General features: G+C 31.9%; 1 protein-coding gene across 2 annotated transcripts; it reads left to right on the top strand.

The window, feature by feature from the left end:
• Positions 1–15,189: 15,189 nt before the first annotated feature.
• Positions 15,190–17,630, top strand: LOC145034349 (transcription factor-like protein DPB). Of its 2 annotated transcripts, none has more exons than XM_078982745.1 (8): positions 15,190–15,790; positions 16,099–16,178; positions 16,260–16,366; positions 16,465–16,605; positions 16,699–16,767; positions 16,855–16,953; positions 17,038–17,108; positions 17,194–17,630. In XM_078982745.1, the coding sequence occupies exons 1-8, from the start codon at positions 15,525–15,527 to the stop codon at positions 17,426–17,428; spliced, it is 1,068 nt and encodes a 355-aa protein (XP_078838871.1). In that variant the 5' UTR covers positions 15,190–15,524; the 3' UTR covers positions 17,429–17,630. The 2 variants fall into 2 exon arrangements, with proteins under 2 accessions (XP_078838871.1, XP_078838865.1); XM_078982739.1 differs by having other exon boundaries at positions 16,459–16,605.
• Positions 17,631–17,697: the final 67 nt, after the last annotated feature.

Below are 17,697 nucleotides of genomic sequence, written 5' to 3'. Positions count from 1 at the left end.
ATCAGGTTTTGATTCCAAACTTGCAGATATGAGCCTCTCATGATATCGTGTTCTCGATTCACCTTCTATTTTAGCTATGATTCTCGTGACCTAATCAAGTTATGGAATGATTCGGCTTCGATTTTATTAAGTGCCATCCTTTATTTCTTTGATTCCATTAACCCTAAACCTATAAATGGTATGCAACCACACATACGAAATCGAATTTTCAGAAATCGATTGTTCTTGAAGAACCATAATCCTTTTTCTGATTCAAACATTGATTTTTAGTTCCATAACCAAACCCAAAATTTTGATTGTTCTTGAAGAGCAAACCCAGAAAATCAGTTGTTCATCTTCATATAGCTTTCCACATTACCTGTTAATTGATTTCCAAAAAAGAAAAATTGATCCTACCTAAGAATGTGAACCCATTTGAATCGATTTCGAAAATGAAAAACAAATCCAAATTGAGGCGTAAAGATGCAGATAAACACGATATATAACAATGGATTTTGGGGTAGAAACTATGTTCCTCTTTTTCGTGATGCAGAGAGAGAGAGAGAGAGCCCCTTTTTATTTTTTTAATTATTAAAATAAATAAATTAATATTAGATTTAAAAAATAAATGAAAGAAAAATGGAACCACTAATCCAAAAAAGTCGGGGTTTGGACTAAAATCACAAAAAAATGCATACCACAGGGACCAAATTTGCAGTTTTGTCTTAATAAATTAAACGGGGTTGGTTAGGGTTGAGATTCTCAACCCTTTTAATATGAGGGTTGAACAAGAACCCGAACTGAACCCATTGCCAACACTAGATTAGATATACATTCTCTCAACTCCTTTTTTATTGCCTTATCCAGTGGAAGCACCAACTCCTACAAAAGTAAATAAAAAATCCTTAATTAGTAATTAGTAGATCCAGAGCTAACAACAAGGTCAAATGGTGTTGAAATCCCACCACCAAAAACAATTTTTTTTCTTCTAAAAAACAGAAGAAATCATGCGAATTTCATATTATCGGTTTAAAAGAAATCCTAAGCTTGAAAAAAACAAAAAAAAAATCATAAGATCGAAGTGCATATTATTAATAAAATGGTTACCTTTGTCGCTTTAAACACTTGATAGTTCGATTCCTAAACAAATAAATTGAAGAGACCACCATTGAATAATCGATCAAAAGAATGAAATCATCGATCATAAATTACATCGAGAAGTCTGGAAACCAGGTATGTATAAATATAATCAAAATAAGTAAAATATTAACACTAAGGAAATGAGTCCATCATTATAACCTATATAAGCATATATAATCAATTTTTTTTAACGATTAAAACACATATCTTCTAAATCCAACTCCTAAATATACATTAGTCCAAGACGGGAATTGAATCCCTAAGCCCTTAGGGGAGGTACACATTTTCAAACACTTCGATATTGTTAGGGTAGAGGCCCTTTGGTAGATAATCAAATTAATTAGGACAAAAGAAACTTCCAAGTCCTAAAAAATATTGTTAGAAAACATGGAAGCAAAAAATTTATGGTGGTTTTGTGAATATAAGTAGAATTAACAAAATCATAACTAAAGAAATCAAATCCTAGTATTTCACAGTTTAGTATTTCTTCTTTATATTTCTTAGTATAAGCAAATGCAACTTTATAATTTTCTAATAGTGATTTGTTTTATTTATATGATATACTTATGAAAATAGTTGTAAATTAGAAACATAAACCAAGCAATTTGAAGAGGTCAACATCTTAGAATGGCACTCGATCTTTTGGGCATTCAATCTTTTTAGGGCATTCAATATTTTTGGGCATTCAATCTTTTTAGGACATTATACATAAATTTGAAGAGGTTAACATCCAAGAGTGTGCATTAGTAATGAGAGAACTTGAGAAGACGCTAGATCATACAAGAGTAACCTCCAAGACCCTAGAACATCCTAGAGTTCTTTAGGACATTATAGCATAGTTTAGAATATTTTAGAACCTTGTAAATTTAAAGATCATATAGAAACAATCTAGAATAATTAAGAAAGATTGGGATCTAGATCCTTCCTTTAAGGAGGTGTAAGAACCCTATAAATAAGGGTGGAGTCATTTGTAGTAACTCTAAAAGCTTTAGTCTCTTGCTTTCCAAGTCGTTAGTACACCCAAGGAATTATAGTAATCCTGACTTAGTCGAAGATAAGCTAAGTGGCACATGAGATAGACTAGTCGCAAGAGTCATCCTATGACACGTGGTATCAGAGCAACGTTCGAGCAAGCAAGAAAAGTTAACCATGAAAAGAGCAAGTAAAGTAATAAACATTTTCCCTATCTTTGAGGAGAATTGAAGGAAGTCCAAGAAGAGGGACGAATAGGTAGATGCATAGGCAATCTTTGAAACAAGCTTATAATGGTGGATATTAATGTTGGTGAGATCCTTGAGTGAAAGGATAATGTCGATCAGTTTGTTGGTAATATAAGCGACATGAGTGATGGAATGGAGGAGACCATCAATGTCATAGAATAAGTCCTTGAATTGATCAACACCTTTTGGAACTAGTTCATGAGATGATTGTTGCTTTGGCAACTGAAGTGAATTTGTGCAAGGTAGCGATTTGCCGGAGGAGCTGTTACAAAAATGACACCACATGGAAGAACCGAAACAACTGAAGTATGGAGGTAAGTGTGACCCTAACCTACTCAATGAGTTTTGCTGGTCCCCGTCATGCTATCTTAATGCTATCAGAGTGAAAGACGATAAATCCAAGGTAGACATGACCATCCTATACTTTGTGAGAATGTTGCTCTATAGTGGAGTCGAAAGCATGGTAACATAGAAAAAGGCCTATTCACCTTAAACACTTGGGAAGATTCCAAGAGGCAAATCAAAAGGAAATCATGTCCCCATAACGTCGAGGACATAACAATGAAGAAACTTCGAGGGTTGAAACATGTCGTGTCAATAAAAGATTATGTGGGTGTTTGGGATAGCTTTTAAAAAAAGCTTATTAGTTTTTTAGCTTTTTAAAAAGCTAATAAGCTAAAAAAGTGTTTATCTATTTAAGAAGTGCTTTTTAAAACAACTTTTTGGATAGGAAAAAGTAAAGCTGGAAAATCCTAGTTTTTTAGCTTTTTAACCATTTTACTCCTGAAAAAGTAGCTTTTTGCATCCAACCACTTTTTAAAACCAGCTTTTCCTAAAAGCCATAAGCTCATAAGCACTTTTCTTAAAAATTACTTTTGACATAAAAAAGCTAACCCAAACATACCCTATATGGAAAATTTTATTGCTTTAATGCTTGGTTCTCCAATTTATTGGAAAAAGACATATTAGTTTACTTTTAAGATGGACTATAGTCTTGGGATTATAAAAAAACTCAAGAGGAGGTATATACAAGATGTCGATGAAGTTATAGCCGTCAGAAGATCTTATGGAATTTTGAAGAAATGCTCAAGTTATGAAGCCTGGTGGGGGTGATAAACCCACACCAATGCCACCACAAATGGAAGATAGGTCCGCTGCCAAGCCCTTAACTTTCAAGGGAAATGCAATGTAAGGAGGATCCCTAAGGGAGTTTAAGTGATATTTATGTGATGAGCTATATCTGATAAAAGATTGTCCTAAGAAGAAAATCTTCAACATCATGGTCTTTGAAAATGGAAAGCCAAAAGGAAAGAACAAAACTAGGCTTCATGCAACTCCTAAACTTTGTGGCAAAAGAAGAAACCTAAGAGACAAAAAGGATGAGGTCTCATCTTTGTGAAGGTTAGATCGGATGACAAACTCACTAAAGACCCAGTTGACACATGTGCATCCCATAAATTTCTTGCCAAAAGTGAAACTGAAATGATGAATATTCAATACACCAAATAGATAGGATGGTTGAAAGTTGTCAATTGTACTTCTGATCCTATCCTTGGAGTCGCTCACGGAGTAATTATCAAGATATAAGGATGGAAGGGTCCTATCGATCTAACTGTAGTATCGATGAATGAATTTTATATGGTGTTGGGAGTGGAGTTCTTTGATCATGTACAACCTTTTTCGTTTAAAGATCAGACTATGTGTATCACCAAGGGTTCAACGATACACATCATACCTTAGAAATAAACAAAACAGAGTCCCAGGCCCTATCTGCCATGCAATTCAACAAAGGACTTAAGAAAGGGGAAATAACATAGGTTATTCAATGCTAAAATAAAAAATCATTCCTTTTACCGAGAAAATCTACAAAGAGATTAAAGAAGTATTGGACAAATTCAGGGACGTAATGTTTCCTGAGTTGCCGAAGAAGTTACCGCTAAGAAAGGAAGTGGATCATGAAATAAATATAGAACCAAAAGCCAAGCCACCAACAATATGTCTTTATATAATGGCTCTACATGAGCTAAAGTAACTAAGACGGCAATTGAAAGTAATACTCGACGCCAAATTTATTAGACCTTCGAAAGCTCCGTTCGGTGCCCCGATATTGTTCCAGAAGAAGCATGATGGTAACCTAAGAATGTGCATCAACTACCAAACATTGAACAAGGTAACTATAAAAAAACAAGTACCATATTCCTTTATCTGTAGATCTATTCAACCGACTTGCAAGGGAACGATGGTTCACAAAGTTAGATATAAGATCATAATATTGGCAAGTGTGTATATTGGCAAGCAACGAACCAAAGATGACATGCATAACGAGGTATGTATCATTAGAATTCCTAGTGATGCCCTTTAGACTAACAAATGCACCTGTCACATTTTTCACCTTGATGAATAACATCTTCCACCCATTGCTGAATAAATTCGTGGCGATGTACTTGGACAAGATATGGATGGTCTTGTCGCCGAAGATAGAGTTCAATGTAATCTTCATTGACCAACAGCCCCATTTTAATATGGCAAAGAATTGTTATGAATAATATTATAATTACCAACAAGGTCAAAGGGTGATGAAATCCCACCACTAAAAACAATTTTTTTTTTCTAAAAAAACAAAAGAAATCCTAAGATCGAAGTGCATATTATTAAGGAAATGGTTACATTTATCACCCCAATAGTCTTCTGATTCCTAGATAATCAAATTGAAGATTAAAACCATACGACATATGAAAATGAATATGTATACTGAATAGTTGATCAAAAGAAAGAAATTATCGACCATACTTTACATCGAGAAGGGTGGGAACCGGACCCCACGTTAACATAATCAAAATAAGTAACATATTAACACTAAGGAATTAGCCCATTATTATAACCTAGATAAGCACATATAGTCAAATTAATCTGGGCAGAAAAAACTTCCAAGTCCTAAAAAAATATTGTTAGATAACAAAATGGAAGCAAAAATTTAAGATGGTTTTATGAATATAAGCATAATTAACAATATCGTAATTTCTTATACTTTACATGTTAGTATTTTTTTTTTAATATTTTTTGAGTATGAGAATTCAAATGGAATCTTTACACTTTTCCGATAGTGCTCTATTTTTTTCTTTATATGAAATACTTATGACAATAACTATAAATTAAAAACATAAACCAAAAACTTTGAACAGGTCAACAAGAAAATGTTAGCCATAGAAGTTTTTTAAAATTCTTTTATTCTAGCGTACAAAAACGATATATTAGAATATGTTTGGCATATAACTTTACATATGATTATACATATTATAGTAAGAAGTCATGGATCCATAAATGTGGATTTCTGGAATCCTCACAATGACCATCAAAACATGTAACAGGAGGTTGTGCAATCAGATTTTAGTGTTTGTGTTAAGGAAAAAGGTTGTAGGTAGAATCAAGCTAGAGGCTAAAGAGATTGAATGCCAAAGATAAAGATACAAGGATGATTAGGTTATAATATGGATGGACAACTATTGTGCGGACGTGTGGATAATGTTATTCTATTAGAATTACTAAGAGAATAAGTTGTTTACTAATGCGAATACGTTCAACATCACACAACTATCATCATTTTCATGCATTCTCACTAATCCTTATTCATTTTTGCTCTCACACATCGTTTTTCACTTATTTTCATTCTTACAGAATACGACTCAATAAACATTCTGACAGAATGATAATAATAATAAAAAATCTATAATAACCTTATAGACGATTTAATTAGTGAGCATATGTGATAATGACAATAGTTATGTTAGATTAAACGTATTTCATATTATCAAACAACATATTTTCTTTGTCATTCTCACATAATAACACTGTCCACACGTCCGTATAATAGATGTCAATCCACATTTGAACCTAGCTCTACATGGATTCTCCTAATAAATGTGATGTGACCTTAAAAATGTCTTTAACAACCATAATAAATTACCTTTTTGAGATCTAAAAATTAAGGATTCTCTTAATAAATTAACATTTTATAATTTTGTTTTAAGTTTTAAAAGACCACTAAACTTTTAACTTTTATCAAGATAATTGTGGATTTTTAAGTTCAAAATGGTCAATATAGTTTTTCAAAATCTATTTTTATCATCTTTATCTTTTGGTTCCTTTTAATCATATTGTTTTTAAAAAAGTTACATTTTTTTATATATTTTTTTATAACTTCATATATTTTTATTTCACCAATTACGTACCAATTAATTCTAACTAACTATATAATTAGTTGTCCAAATGATAATATTAGAATTATCAATTTCTATGTATCTAATAATGTTCTTTATCACAACTTTCTCATCCCCTCCGGTTTACCTATTACACCAATAACAATACTCTATTTATGTTTCTCACACAAAATATTCTTCATTAGATAACTTCGGTACACATAGTTTTTGTCATCAACTTGGGTACTAATAGACTAAAAAGAATCATATTTTAGATCAAATTGGGAACTAATAGCCTACATCGAATTATATATTAGATCCATAATGCCAATAATCAAACCAAAACATATAATCTAATACCAAAACATAACAAACAACAAAAAAGTAAGAACATAACAAGGAACAAACGACAACATCAATGAGAATCAAATACTAATGAGATAATAATAAAAAAAACTTACCCAAGAAAAGCAGGATCGGATTGAAAAACTCCAATCAGGATTGAAAAGCTAATTACAATGAATAGTTGGATCTGATCTTGTCTTTCTTTTATTGAAGCGAACTAGAACTTGGCCGTCATGATCTTAGTGTTGGATGTGGATCATATATCTAGGTTAGGTGTCGTTAGCAGGCTCCAACTTGATTCCTAGCTAACATCATAAAGAGAAACCATTAGAACCGCCATGGGAACACGCTTCGACGAACAAGTTAGATCGATGTGTAAGAAGATATGGTTTCTCCAGAACGGAGAGAGACAACTTAGTGGAGGGGATGTGTTTATGTGTAATGGATGATATAATTAAGTTTCCTCTTCATGGAGGAGGTAATGTTCTATTTATAGGGTTAGGTTTAAGGGAAAACTAGGTCGGGCTTTGGGATAACATAGTTCAAGCCTAACTAGTTAAGGATTAGGTTGTTCTTTTCTACGGTGCTGCCAAGCAATGTTGTCATGCAGTGTTGCCAAGTAGCACTGTCAGACAATTAGATGCTAAAGGACCTAACATCATCGGCTACAAACATCAAATCAACAATCATGGATTGAATAACAATTTGATACCATGTGAAAAAACACATGTAAACATGAAGTAAATCATGTTGGGGTGAACATGAGTTGATTTTGACATAAAACCAGAGACAAACCAACAAAGTTTAGTTTCAAAAAAATTAAACCCATACCCAAACCAATGGGTTCGGTTTCTTGGTTTCGGTTTTTCTGTAACACCATGTTTTCATTTTTTGAGATAAAAATATATAAACCATTGTTAATAAAAACTGAAAATGAAAATGCATTGCGGCTTATCCAAAATGGTCAACAATGTAGTTGTAGTAGACATCAAGAGGCATGCGTGGATATAAAGAGTGCCGAAAATAGAGTTCATATGAAGAAGTTAAGATTTTTATAAGTTTTGACGGATTTTATAAAAATCTCTGCTGCACGGGAATATGGAACAACAACACGGTGCATTTAATGCACTAACTCCACCAACCCGACAATGCATTCACGCAAGGAGAAGTCTGATCGAGCAATAAGTGCGACGCTGTCCTCATATTGACATGATGCGACGGTCAACTTCCAGCACTATAAAAGGAGGGTCATCCATCCTCCTTTCTTTACACCATTCTCTTTTAAAGATTGTCTTTATCTCTCCCTCGAACATTTCAGTCCATCACGATTCGAATTCTCATTTTGTAATCTAGTTAGCGAAACCCGACCCGACACGACACGACACGACACGAAAGTTAAACGAGTTAGGTTAGGGTCAAGATTTTCAACTCAAATATAACCCGTTTAGTTATATATAATTTTTATTATAAATTTATATTTTTGTAAATATATTATATATTATAAACTTGTACCAAACCAAACTTAAAAGATTATATATACATATCTAATTGTAAATGGAGAACTAAGTAAACTTTCATTTCATGTTTTTTGCCCATAAGTTTTGCATATTAGCAAATTTAGTCTCTAAGTACTTTTCTATTTAAGATTTTTGCCACAAAAATTTTGAATATTGCTAAATTTAGTCCCTAAACAATTTTGCATTTTAGATTTTGGTACAAAGGTTTTAAATACTACTAGATTTAGTCCCTATAATTTCATAATTATAGAAAATGTCACCGTGAAGTTTTTATTATAGAAACAATTCATATATTTAACTTTTTCGTATGTTGGCAAGTTTGAAACATCTGTAGACAATTATTTTAAAAAATTATCCTTATGATTTATAGAAAAAAATCGATCCCCCCCATGAAGCAGGAGTAATAACTTACTAGTTAAAACTAAAATACAAACTTTTAAAGTTACTTAATTGGGTTAACGAACTAGAAATGTAACAAACTTTGGTCTTTGTTCACATTAACGTAATCATGTTTTTTTCTTACACATTTGACCATTGAACTTGTTTGACCTGTTCATAATAAGGTAATATGATTGGTAATAAGCGGTAACATTAACCTATTATGAACAGATCAAACAAGTTTACTGGTCAGATGTATACGAAAAAAACATGTTTACCTAAATATGGATAAAAACCAAAGTTTCTTACCCATTTTGGTAATACTGGGTTCTTTATATTAAGTGCAAGTAGTCATAAGATTTATTGATGTGACATGAAATTAGGTTGTCTGATCTTTATGTATGAGGAGATAGTTAAGTCTTGGGCCAACCCAACTTAGGCCCAACTAGTTAGGGTTTAGGTTGTATACGCTTAAGGGGCTAAACTGTATGTGCTTTAAAGACCTAGCAACACAGCCTATCCCATGACTAGCCGAGACTGAATTGGGTTAGACCAAGCCTAACCTAATTGTTCATTGAGTGTCGGAGCCTAATTCCAGGGCACAGTCCCTGAGACGGTTCTTGTCCGGTATTACCAAAACGGGTAAGAAACTTTGGTTTTTGTCCAAATTTAGGTAACCATGTTTTTTTCGTACACATTTGGCCAATAAACTTGTTTGACCTGTTCATAATAAGGTAATATTACCGTAATTACCAGTCATATTAACTTATTTTGAACATGTCAAACAAGTTCAATGGTTAAATATGAACGAAAAAAACATGATTATCTAAATGTGAACAAAGACAAAAATTGGTTACTTTTCTAGGTCATTAACCCTACTTAATTTTACTCCACATTGCATATCTCTTTGCTGCGTAACTATTATTTTTTCATTTTGCTTTCAAACTTTCATATTTCATATTCTTATGTTTGGTTCAAACTTTTCAAAAAGAATTGGATTCATAAACGAGTCCAACTTTTCTTTTATCGATGGAAAATATTTTTTATTCACAAACAAGGGAATTTTTTTTTTCAAATGAAAAAGTTGAAGATTATCTATCTATCTCTCTCTCTGTGTGTGTGTGTGTGTGTGTATATATATATATATATATATATATATATATATATATATATATATATATAGGGCCGACTCTACATTTATTGAAATTAAGGAAGGGCTTAGGGCCCCCAATCCTAAGGGACTCCACTTAACTTTAACCTAGATGTCGATTAGTTAAGGGACCGATGTCGATTTCTGATTCTCCATTTGCAAACACACACATTGAATTCTAAATGACTGTTCTTCTTCTGTGTTCTCGATTTTCTTCTTCTTCATGGCTTTAAAGTCCGAAAAATAATCGATTCTTGAATCTTGATTTGATTAAAAATAAAAAATAAAAACGTTTCTTGAATCTTGACTACTCAAAAATCGATTCTACATCAGTCCATTCTTGAATCTGAAACGGTATGTTATTCCTCTAATTCTTTATTTCTCCATATTCCATATTCCAAAACTAATAACTGATAACTCCATTATTGATTATTCTTTTTCGATTAGACTATTTATTAGGGTTAATATGGCTTAATTTTTTTTTACCGTGACAAGTTGGATTTTTGAATTAGGTTTGGACTTTAGATATTGGATATTAGAATCAGCTTTGGATTTTGGATATTGGAACGATTTTGATTGGATTTTAAGAATGAATTTCTGTTGTCCAGACTCAAGAATTGTCAAGAACTCACTTTGCCAAGCAGGCAAAGTAGGTATTTCCAATCTATAATCCATTAATAATTTACTTACTTTCCAGTTGGCTTTTTATTGTCTTGGTGATACTTGTTGTTAAAATGAAATAAAAAATTATGTCTAAAAGAAAATATGATTAATGAAATTTAATTAAAAAGGAAAAGAAAAATACAACAAGAAGCTTTTATAGAATCATAAAAAATATTGTTTTTAAAAATTTTAACTACAAACCAAAATGTTGATAACGAACAAGAATAAACTAATTTTGATAATAATAATCATGAACAAACTAATATTGAAATTGATAATAAACAAACTAATGTTGAAATTGATATTGAAGAAAATTAAAATGATTGTAGTTGTATTTATGAAACGGCCTCAACCTTTTGGTTCGCTTAAAGCCCTCAAACTGGTTGAGACGGCTATATATATATATATATATATATATATATATATATATATATATATATATATATATATATAGAGAGAGAGAGAGAGAGAGAGAGAGGGAAAGAGCTAGGTTTAGGTATTTAAACTAATTATTGTGTTATTATATGCATAAATATGGGCCAATTAAAATTAAACAAAAGATTAAATAATTAAATAAATAAATAAGGGTAATTTAGTAATATGATTAATAACTTCCAGAATTAATCCCTATAATCATGATATTGACTTTTAACCTAATTTCTCCGGTGTATATCTAATTGACTTTTTCTAACCCTAAATTTATCCCCTTCATAAAACTAAAAACTTCTCTGTGAATCTTCTCAAGTGTATGCTTCTCATATGCGATTTGTTGCCTCTCTAAAAATCTAAGTATGGGCACCCTTCCTATGCTCATGCTTGACCATAACGCAACCGACGAGTCTACATGTTCTATGTCAAATCGAGTTATCGGATCTGGTACTAATCTCGATTCAGGTTCCTCATTCCCGATTCAGATCTTAATGCTCAAGATGTGCGTATGAGTTATTTTCATATCAAACTTCCTATTTTACTTATGGATTCTATTCAATCACTGATTTGGTATATTAGCTCGATAGGAATAGAAGAGAGAACGAGGGGTAGTCGTCGCTGGCGGCAGCGCTGACCACCAGAGAGGGAAACGACGGTCTTTCTGATATTTCCCTCTTGATTCTTGTTCTATTTGACATCGATCTGGTGCGAATTGAAATCTCTAATCGAAATTTTAACCATCAATTACCTTAAAAAAATTTGGATGCAATGTGGAAAAGCAGGTATGTGCAATTCGAAAACAAATTGTAGTGTGTAATAACTTAAATGGGATGACAACCCTTAAGATCATCTCATGATTTTTTTAAATGTGCGTAGTAACTTAAACAGTGCATTACCACACCTAGCTACTTACATAAGCCTACATGAATCTAAAGTATTATCATTTCAAAAATTGTGGAGCAGAAAATCCACAATAGTGTCCCTTAGTTTATTGTATGGCAAGATCAAAAGAAAGACAATATTGTCTATATAAACACATTAAGTGAAATACATAAATACAAACAATATATCAAATTGCATTACACATACAAAAGGAAGGGTAAAAAGGGAAAGTGAAGGGTAAAAAGGGAAAAGAGTAATTACCAATGAGCAAGAGGGGTAAAAAAATGATATCATTTCATATCAAATTTACTTCTTCTTATATGATAAAAATCAATTTGTTTATGTAGGTGATTTAATGGATGTTATTAGTGAGATTCCAATTCTATTGGAATGGAATCACGAATTCCAATTCTGTTGGAATGGAATCATGAATTCTAACTCTGTTGGAATGAAGTATGGATATTTTATCACTAATTTATGCATGTTCTATAATTCTTGGTTATTGGTTTTGGTGCAATTCAAAAGTCTACATATTTTTCCAAAGGAATTTAGTTTTTTATTTTATTTTTCATTTGCTAATGCATTTTTGGAATCTAAACTACAATTTGATTTTGTTTTCACAGAAGTTGATGCTTGAAGAATGGACCACAAAGTTGAAAGTGATTATAAGCAACATTATTCTTTTAGAATGTATTAGTGTCGTTGTTAGATTTTGATGTTTTTTTTTTCCCATTTTGAAAGTTTTTTTAGTTTTATTCTTTAACAATAAATGTAATTCTTAACAATTGTTACTCGTATTTGTATAAGAAATAATGTATTGTTTGTTTTTATTCTTCAATTGATTGTTCAAGAATTTGTTATTCTACAAGAATTTTTAGAGTCATGATCAAGAAATAGGTTCAAGAATATTTTTATTATTTATGGTTCAAGAATATTTTAATTTTTGAATATACTCATAAACATATTTTGTCAGAATGCCCGAATTAAAAGAATTATAATTCGTAAAATCGGATTTGTAAAATTAATAAAATCTATGATCCCTTAAAAATGCAATTTTTCTTTATTAAATCTATATTAATTGACTAAAATACCCTTGTAATTAATTTTAATGATATTTTTCAATTCAATAATATATATTAATCACTTTCTTAAAATAAGTAAATTTGATTGGCTCATATTTATGCATACAATAACACAATAATTATTTTGAATAGAATAAACTAAGCCTATCTTTACTATCTTATAAAAGAAATCTAACTATTTCTAAAAATAGATTGATTATAATAATAATATTTTTTTAAGACGTCCAAATGATGAAGCTGATAGTACAAGTAACCATTAATAAAATAATATTAAATTTTAACCATATTTTGAATTCAAATATTTATCATCAAATCTCCTTATATTTCTCAGCAATTTGATATGGTTCCCTCAAATCCCAGATTCATTCAAATTTTGAACCCTTTTAGATATCCTTAAATTTAGCATGTTGATTCAAATATCCCTCCAATCGTATATACCTCTTTGTTCCCTCTTCTGCTATAAAGCCCACCGTCCAGGAACAAAAAATGACTTCATCTCCCATCTTCCATTATCCCCAACCATCGGTTCTATGACACCGCTTTCTGACGTCTTTCCTTCCAAAAACGACTTCACCACAGGAACCCTAAATTACTTTTGGAAGCTCACCCTCTTCTCATTCTCTATCTTTTTTCTCTCAACTGGCATTTAGAGTTTTGATTTGTCATATGTGACGCCGTCCACCGTGGCCATGACATTTTTTGATCGTTTTTACACCGTCGCTTCCAGTCAAACCCAACCATTCCCAAATGTCGGCCTGATTGATACACACTTTTGTCGTTTTCATGGTTATGCCTTCATATTTTATGTCGTCTTGACCAGTTTTTTTATCGGTTATTTGATGTATCATGTAACAAATAACACCATAGTTTGATTATTTTGTCTTCGACATGTATTTTTTTTGTAACATAACATTTTTGTAGAGGAAACATATCACCGAAAGAATTTACACGCCCCGCCGCTTTGCGCGGGTACACTGCTAGTATATATATATATATATATATATATATATATATATATATATATATATATATATATATATATATATATATATATATATAACACTGCCTACTAAATCCCATTAACCGTTATCACCCACCATCGCCGCCACCACCGCCACCACTATCACCACCATCTTTGCCTTATATTTTACATTATTTCAGTTTTATTTTATATAACCCAAAAAAATATTCAAATTCTATTTATTATATATATATATATATATATATATATATATATATATATATATATATATATATATATATATATATATATATATATATATATATATTAAAGTTATGAAAGATTTTAACAATAAAGTGGTACTCTTTTTGTCAATTTTGGTCCTCCAACTTATAACATTGACCTTTCACCTTTATGTTTTTGTTCATAAACAACCCTTTCACTTTGGTTTGAATTTTTCATAACCTTCGCATTTTATTACATATTATTAGTATTTAGTTTTTTGGCAGAAATGGTCCCTCATCATCATCATTATTATTGTTAGACAAAATTACACGATTGATCCCTATGGTTTACCATATTTAACATTCTCTTTTTGATTTTAAATTAATGTCTTATTTATTAGAAAATACCCACCCAATACCATAAACCCACCCACCATCTGTCATCACCACCACCACCACCACCACCACCACCAAAATTACATAAATGGTCCATATGGCTTACCCATGGTGACAAATTCAGTCTCTACTACTTGAAAAGATCAAATTACCCTCACATTAACGGACAAAAAACAACCGTCTATATTTTCCGGATTGGTTTTCCGACCGCTGCCATACATGCCAATAAAGTTCAATTTGTGAGACCATTTCTTTGTTTTCCTAATTTATTGCAAGAAATAATGATTCAGATTTCTTTATTTATGTAATTAGATGGCATTGTTTATATTTATTTACTAGATTATCTCAATACAATTCAAAATGCTACTTTACTTTACAAAGTAATACCTTCCGACTCCAGTAACGCTAAATGAATCTTTTCTAGTTAAAAATAAAGAATATGAAATTGAATATCATAGATTTCAATTTCTTCGTAGAACCAAACACCACGTAAGATTTTTAATATATTGTTTTTACTTAAAAATTTTAAGATGATGACTTAATTGTATTTGTAAATTTTAATGACTTAATAATTAATCTAAAAAATAGAGCAACCTAATAATTAGTTTCATAAAAGTAAACACATTTGTTCCCAAAGCAGTTTTCATACAAACCTGAAACCCTTCGTTGTTTCCCCCCCTCACCAGTCACCTCCACACTCTTTCTCTACGCAATTGGTCTGATCGACGAGCTGTATAAATCACCAGCAACGTATCCAGTGTCGATCGATTCTCTTGTCCTCGTTTTGAAGACAGTAAATTTATAGCGACAGGCGAAATCTCTCTGCTGATGTTCTAAGACTAAATTTCTGTCTCCTCACCAAATCCCTAAAAATTTCCATCAAATCCCACGTTTTTCCAACCAGGTTTTCACCTGGGCATCTATCCAATTTGCAAGTTGTTGATGAATTTTGGTGGGTATTGATGGTGACTGCGGGTTCGAATAATCAAGATGAAGTTATTGGGGATAAACATCCATCATCAGCTGTTTCGAGAGGAGGAGGTGGGGCGACTCGGTCCTGGGGCACCACCGCCTCGGGTCAATCCGTTTCAACAAGTGGCAGTGTCGGGTCTCCTTCGACCCGGAGTGAGGCCACCATGGCGGTGACACCCGCTAGCGAGAACACATTTTTGAGGTTGAATCACCTTGATATTCAGACAGATAATGCTGGATCTCAAGCAGCTGCTGGGTAAGAAATTTGGTTTCAACTCCATTTTTGTATGCCGTTTATGCTGTCTACTTTCCCAGCTACAAAATCAATATGAATGTTCATATATAAACAATGCTAAGTGTTTAATTTGCAGAAAACTTCATAATTATTGGTTTAGTAACACCATAAGAAAGAACGATGAAATTGCATTGATACTTTCTTGAAATTGGCACATATTTTTTGTGACATTTGGGCTTTAATAACCATTTTAGCTAATAATGATGTGGTTAAATTCTTAAATGCATTAAATAGGACTATGTGTTGATTTCAGTTCTTGTTTTTATTAGTAACAAAAAGAAGAAGCGAGCACAACGTGCAACTGGAGGGGACAAAGGGGGTAGAGGACTTCGCCAATTCAGCATGAAAGGTTTCTACTTTGTCTCAATGCTTTCATAATGTTTTCTTTATGTATAAAAGTAATGCTTATTTTGATATTGATATTGCATAGTGTGTGAAAAAGTTGAAAGCAAGGGAAGAACTACTTATAATGAAGTTGCAGATGAACTTGTAGCTGAATTTGCTGACCCTGGTGATGGTGGTCAAACCCCTGATCAGGTATAAAGAAATATTTATGAATGATATTTGGGTATGAAGAAATGATATTTGATACTTATAAAATTCTTGTTTTTTTTGAATATTTATGACAGCAACAGTATGATGAAAAGAACATTCGTAGAAGGGTATATGATGCTTTGAATGTTCTCATGGCTATGGATATTATATCTAAAGATAAAAAAGAAATACAATGGAAAGGTCTTCCTCGATCCACCTTGAATGATATTGAAGAGATAAAGGTCCACTTTTATATTTCTAATCTTATATAAAAACTCATCAAGATTCTTTTTTTAAATACATAGATTTTATATAGTTTCTGTTGAATATGTCAGGGTGAACGTCTTGCTATAAGGAATAGAATCGAGAAGAAAACTGCTTATTTGAAAGAACTACAAGATCAAGTGAGAATCTTTATCATTTTATATTTATCTTCTTCTTCTTTTTTTTAAAAAAGTTTGAAACTAATAATCTTTTTTTTTTTCTAAAAGTATGTAGGTCTTCAAAATCTGATACAAAGGAATGAAGAGTTATACACCTCTGGAAATGCGCCAAGTGGCGGAGTGGCTTTGCCTTTTATACTCGTACAGGTAAATTTTTTGTGAGTTTTATTATTTTTTTTTATTGTGTATATTTTGTATTTGACTAATAGTCAAACATATTGATAATTGTAGACTCGACCTCATGCAACTGTAGAAGTGGAAATTTCAGAAGATATGCAACTTGTTCATTTTGACTTCAATAGGTGAGATAAGTATTATGTATGTTGTTGTTATTGAGGGTAATAATGGAATTAGATATTTAACTAATAGTTAAAACTGATTTTGTAGTACCCCATTTGAGCTACATGATGACAATTATGTTCTCAAAGCAATGAAGCTTTCTGACCAATCAAAACACGATGACGTGGCAAACAATGCGTGTGTTGATGTGGATGGAGGTGAAGGTTCGAGCATATCTTCCATGTTTCGTCCCTCGTTGGGACCCACAATGCCACCTGGCAGGGGGTCAAAGTTGCCTTCGGTGCCTGGTATTCTCAAGGGACGTGTGAAGCATGAGTTTTAGGTGTTTGTAGAAGAATGTTAAGGTTATTGGTTTTTAAGTTATTTGATGAGTAATGGCAAATTTGGTGCTTCATATAGGTGATTTATACTTGGTTGTATGGTAAATCTTGGGAATGTGGATGGTTTTTTTTGTTGTTTTAGATGTTAAAACAACTTTCTCTTACGTAAACATGCAAAAGTTTATTGGTATAATTTTTGGATAATTTGGGTTTGTTGATTATAGCATATGATATGATCATATATAATATAAGTAGTATTAGAGTGACAAAG

This window comes from Lactuca saligna, chromosome 1, assembly GCF_052625555.1.
Source record: "Lactuca saligna cultivar CGN05327 chromosome 1, ASM5262555v1, whole genome shotgun sequence".
In the NCBI taxonomy this organism is placed as follows: Eukaryota; Viridiplantae; Streptophyta; class Magnoliopsida; order Asterales; family Asteraceae; genus Lactuca; species Lactuca saligna.
This window is presented reverse-complemented; position numbering and strand designations above follow the sequence as displayed.

Excerpts from the sequence above, each read along its gene's own strand:
- LOC145034349 (XM_078982739.1), top strand. The coding sequence starts at position 15,525 with ATGGTGACTGCGGGTTCGAATAATCAAGATGAAGTTATTGGGGATAAA. Across the intron at positions 15,791-16,098 it reads GGATCTCAAGCAGCTGCTGG|TAACAAAAAGAAGAAGCGAG; the intron begins GTAAGAAATTTG and ends TGTTTTTATTAG. Across the intron at positions 16,367-16,458 it reads GTGGTCAAACCCCTGATCAG|CAACAGTATGATGAAAAGAA; the intron begins GTATAAAGAAAT and ends TATTTATGACAG.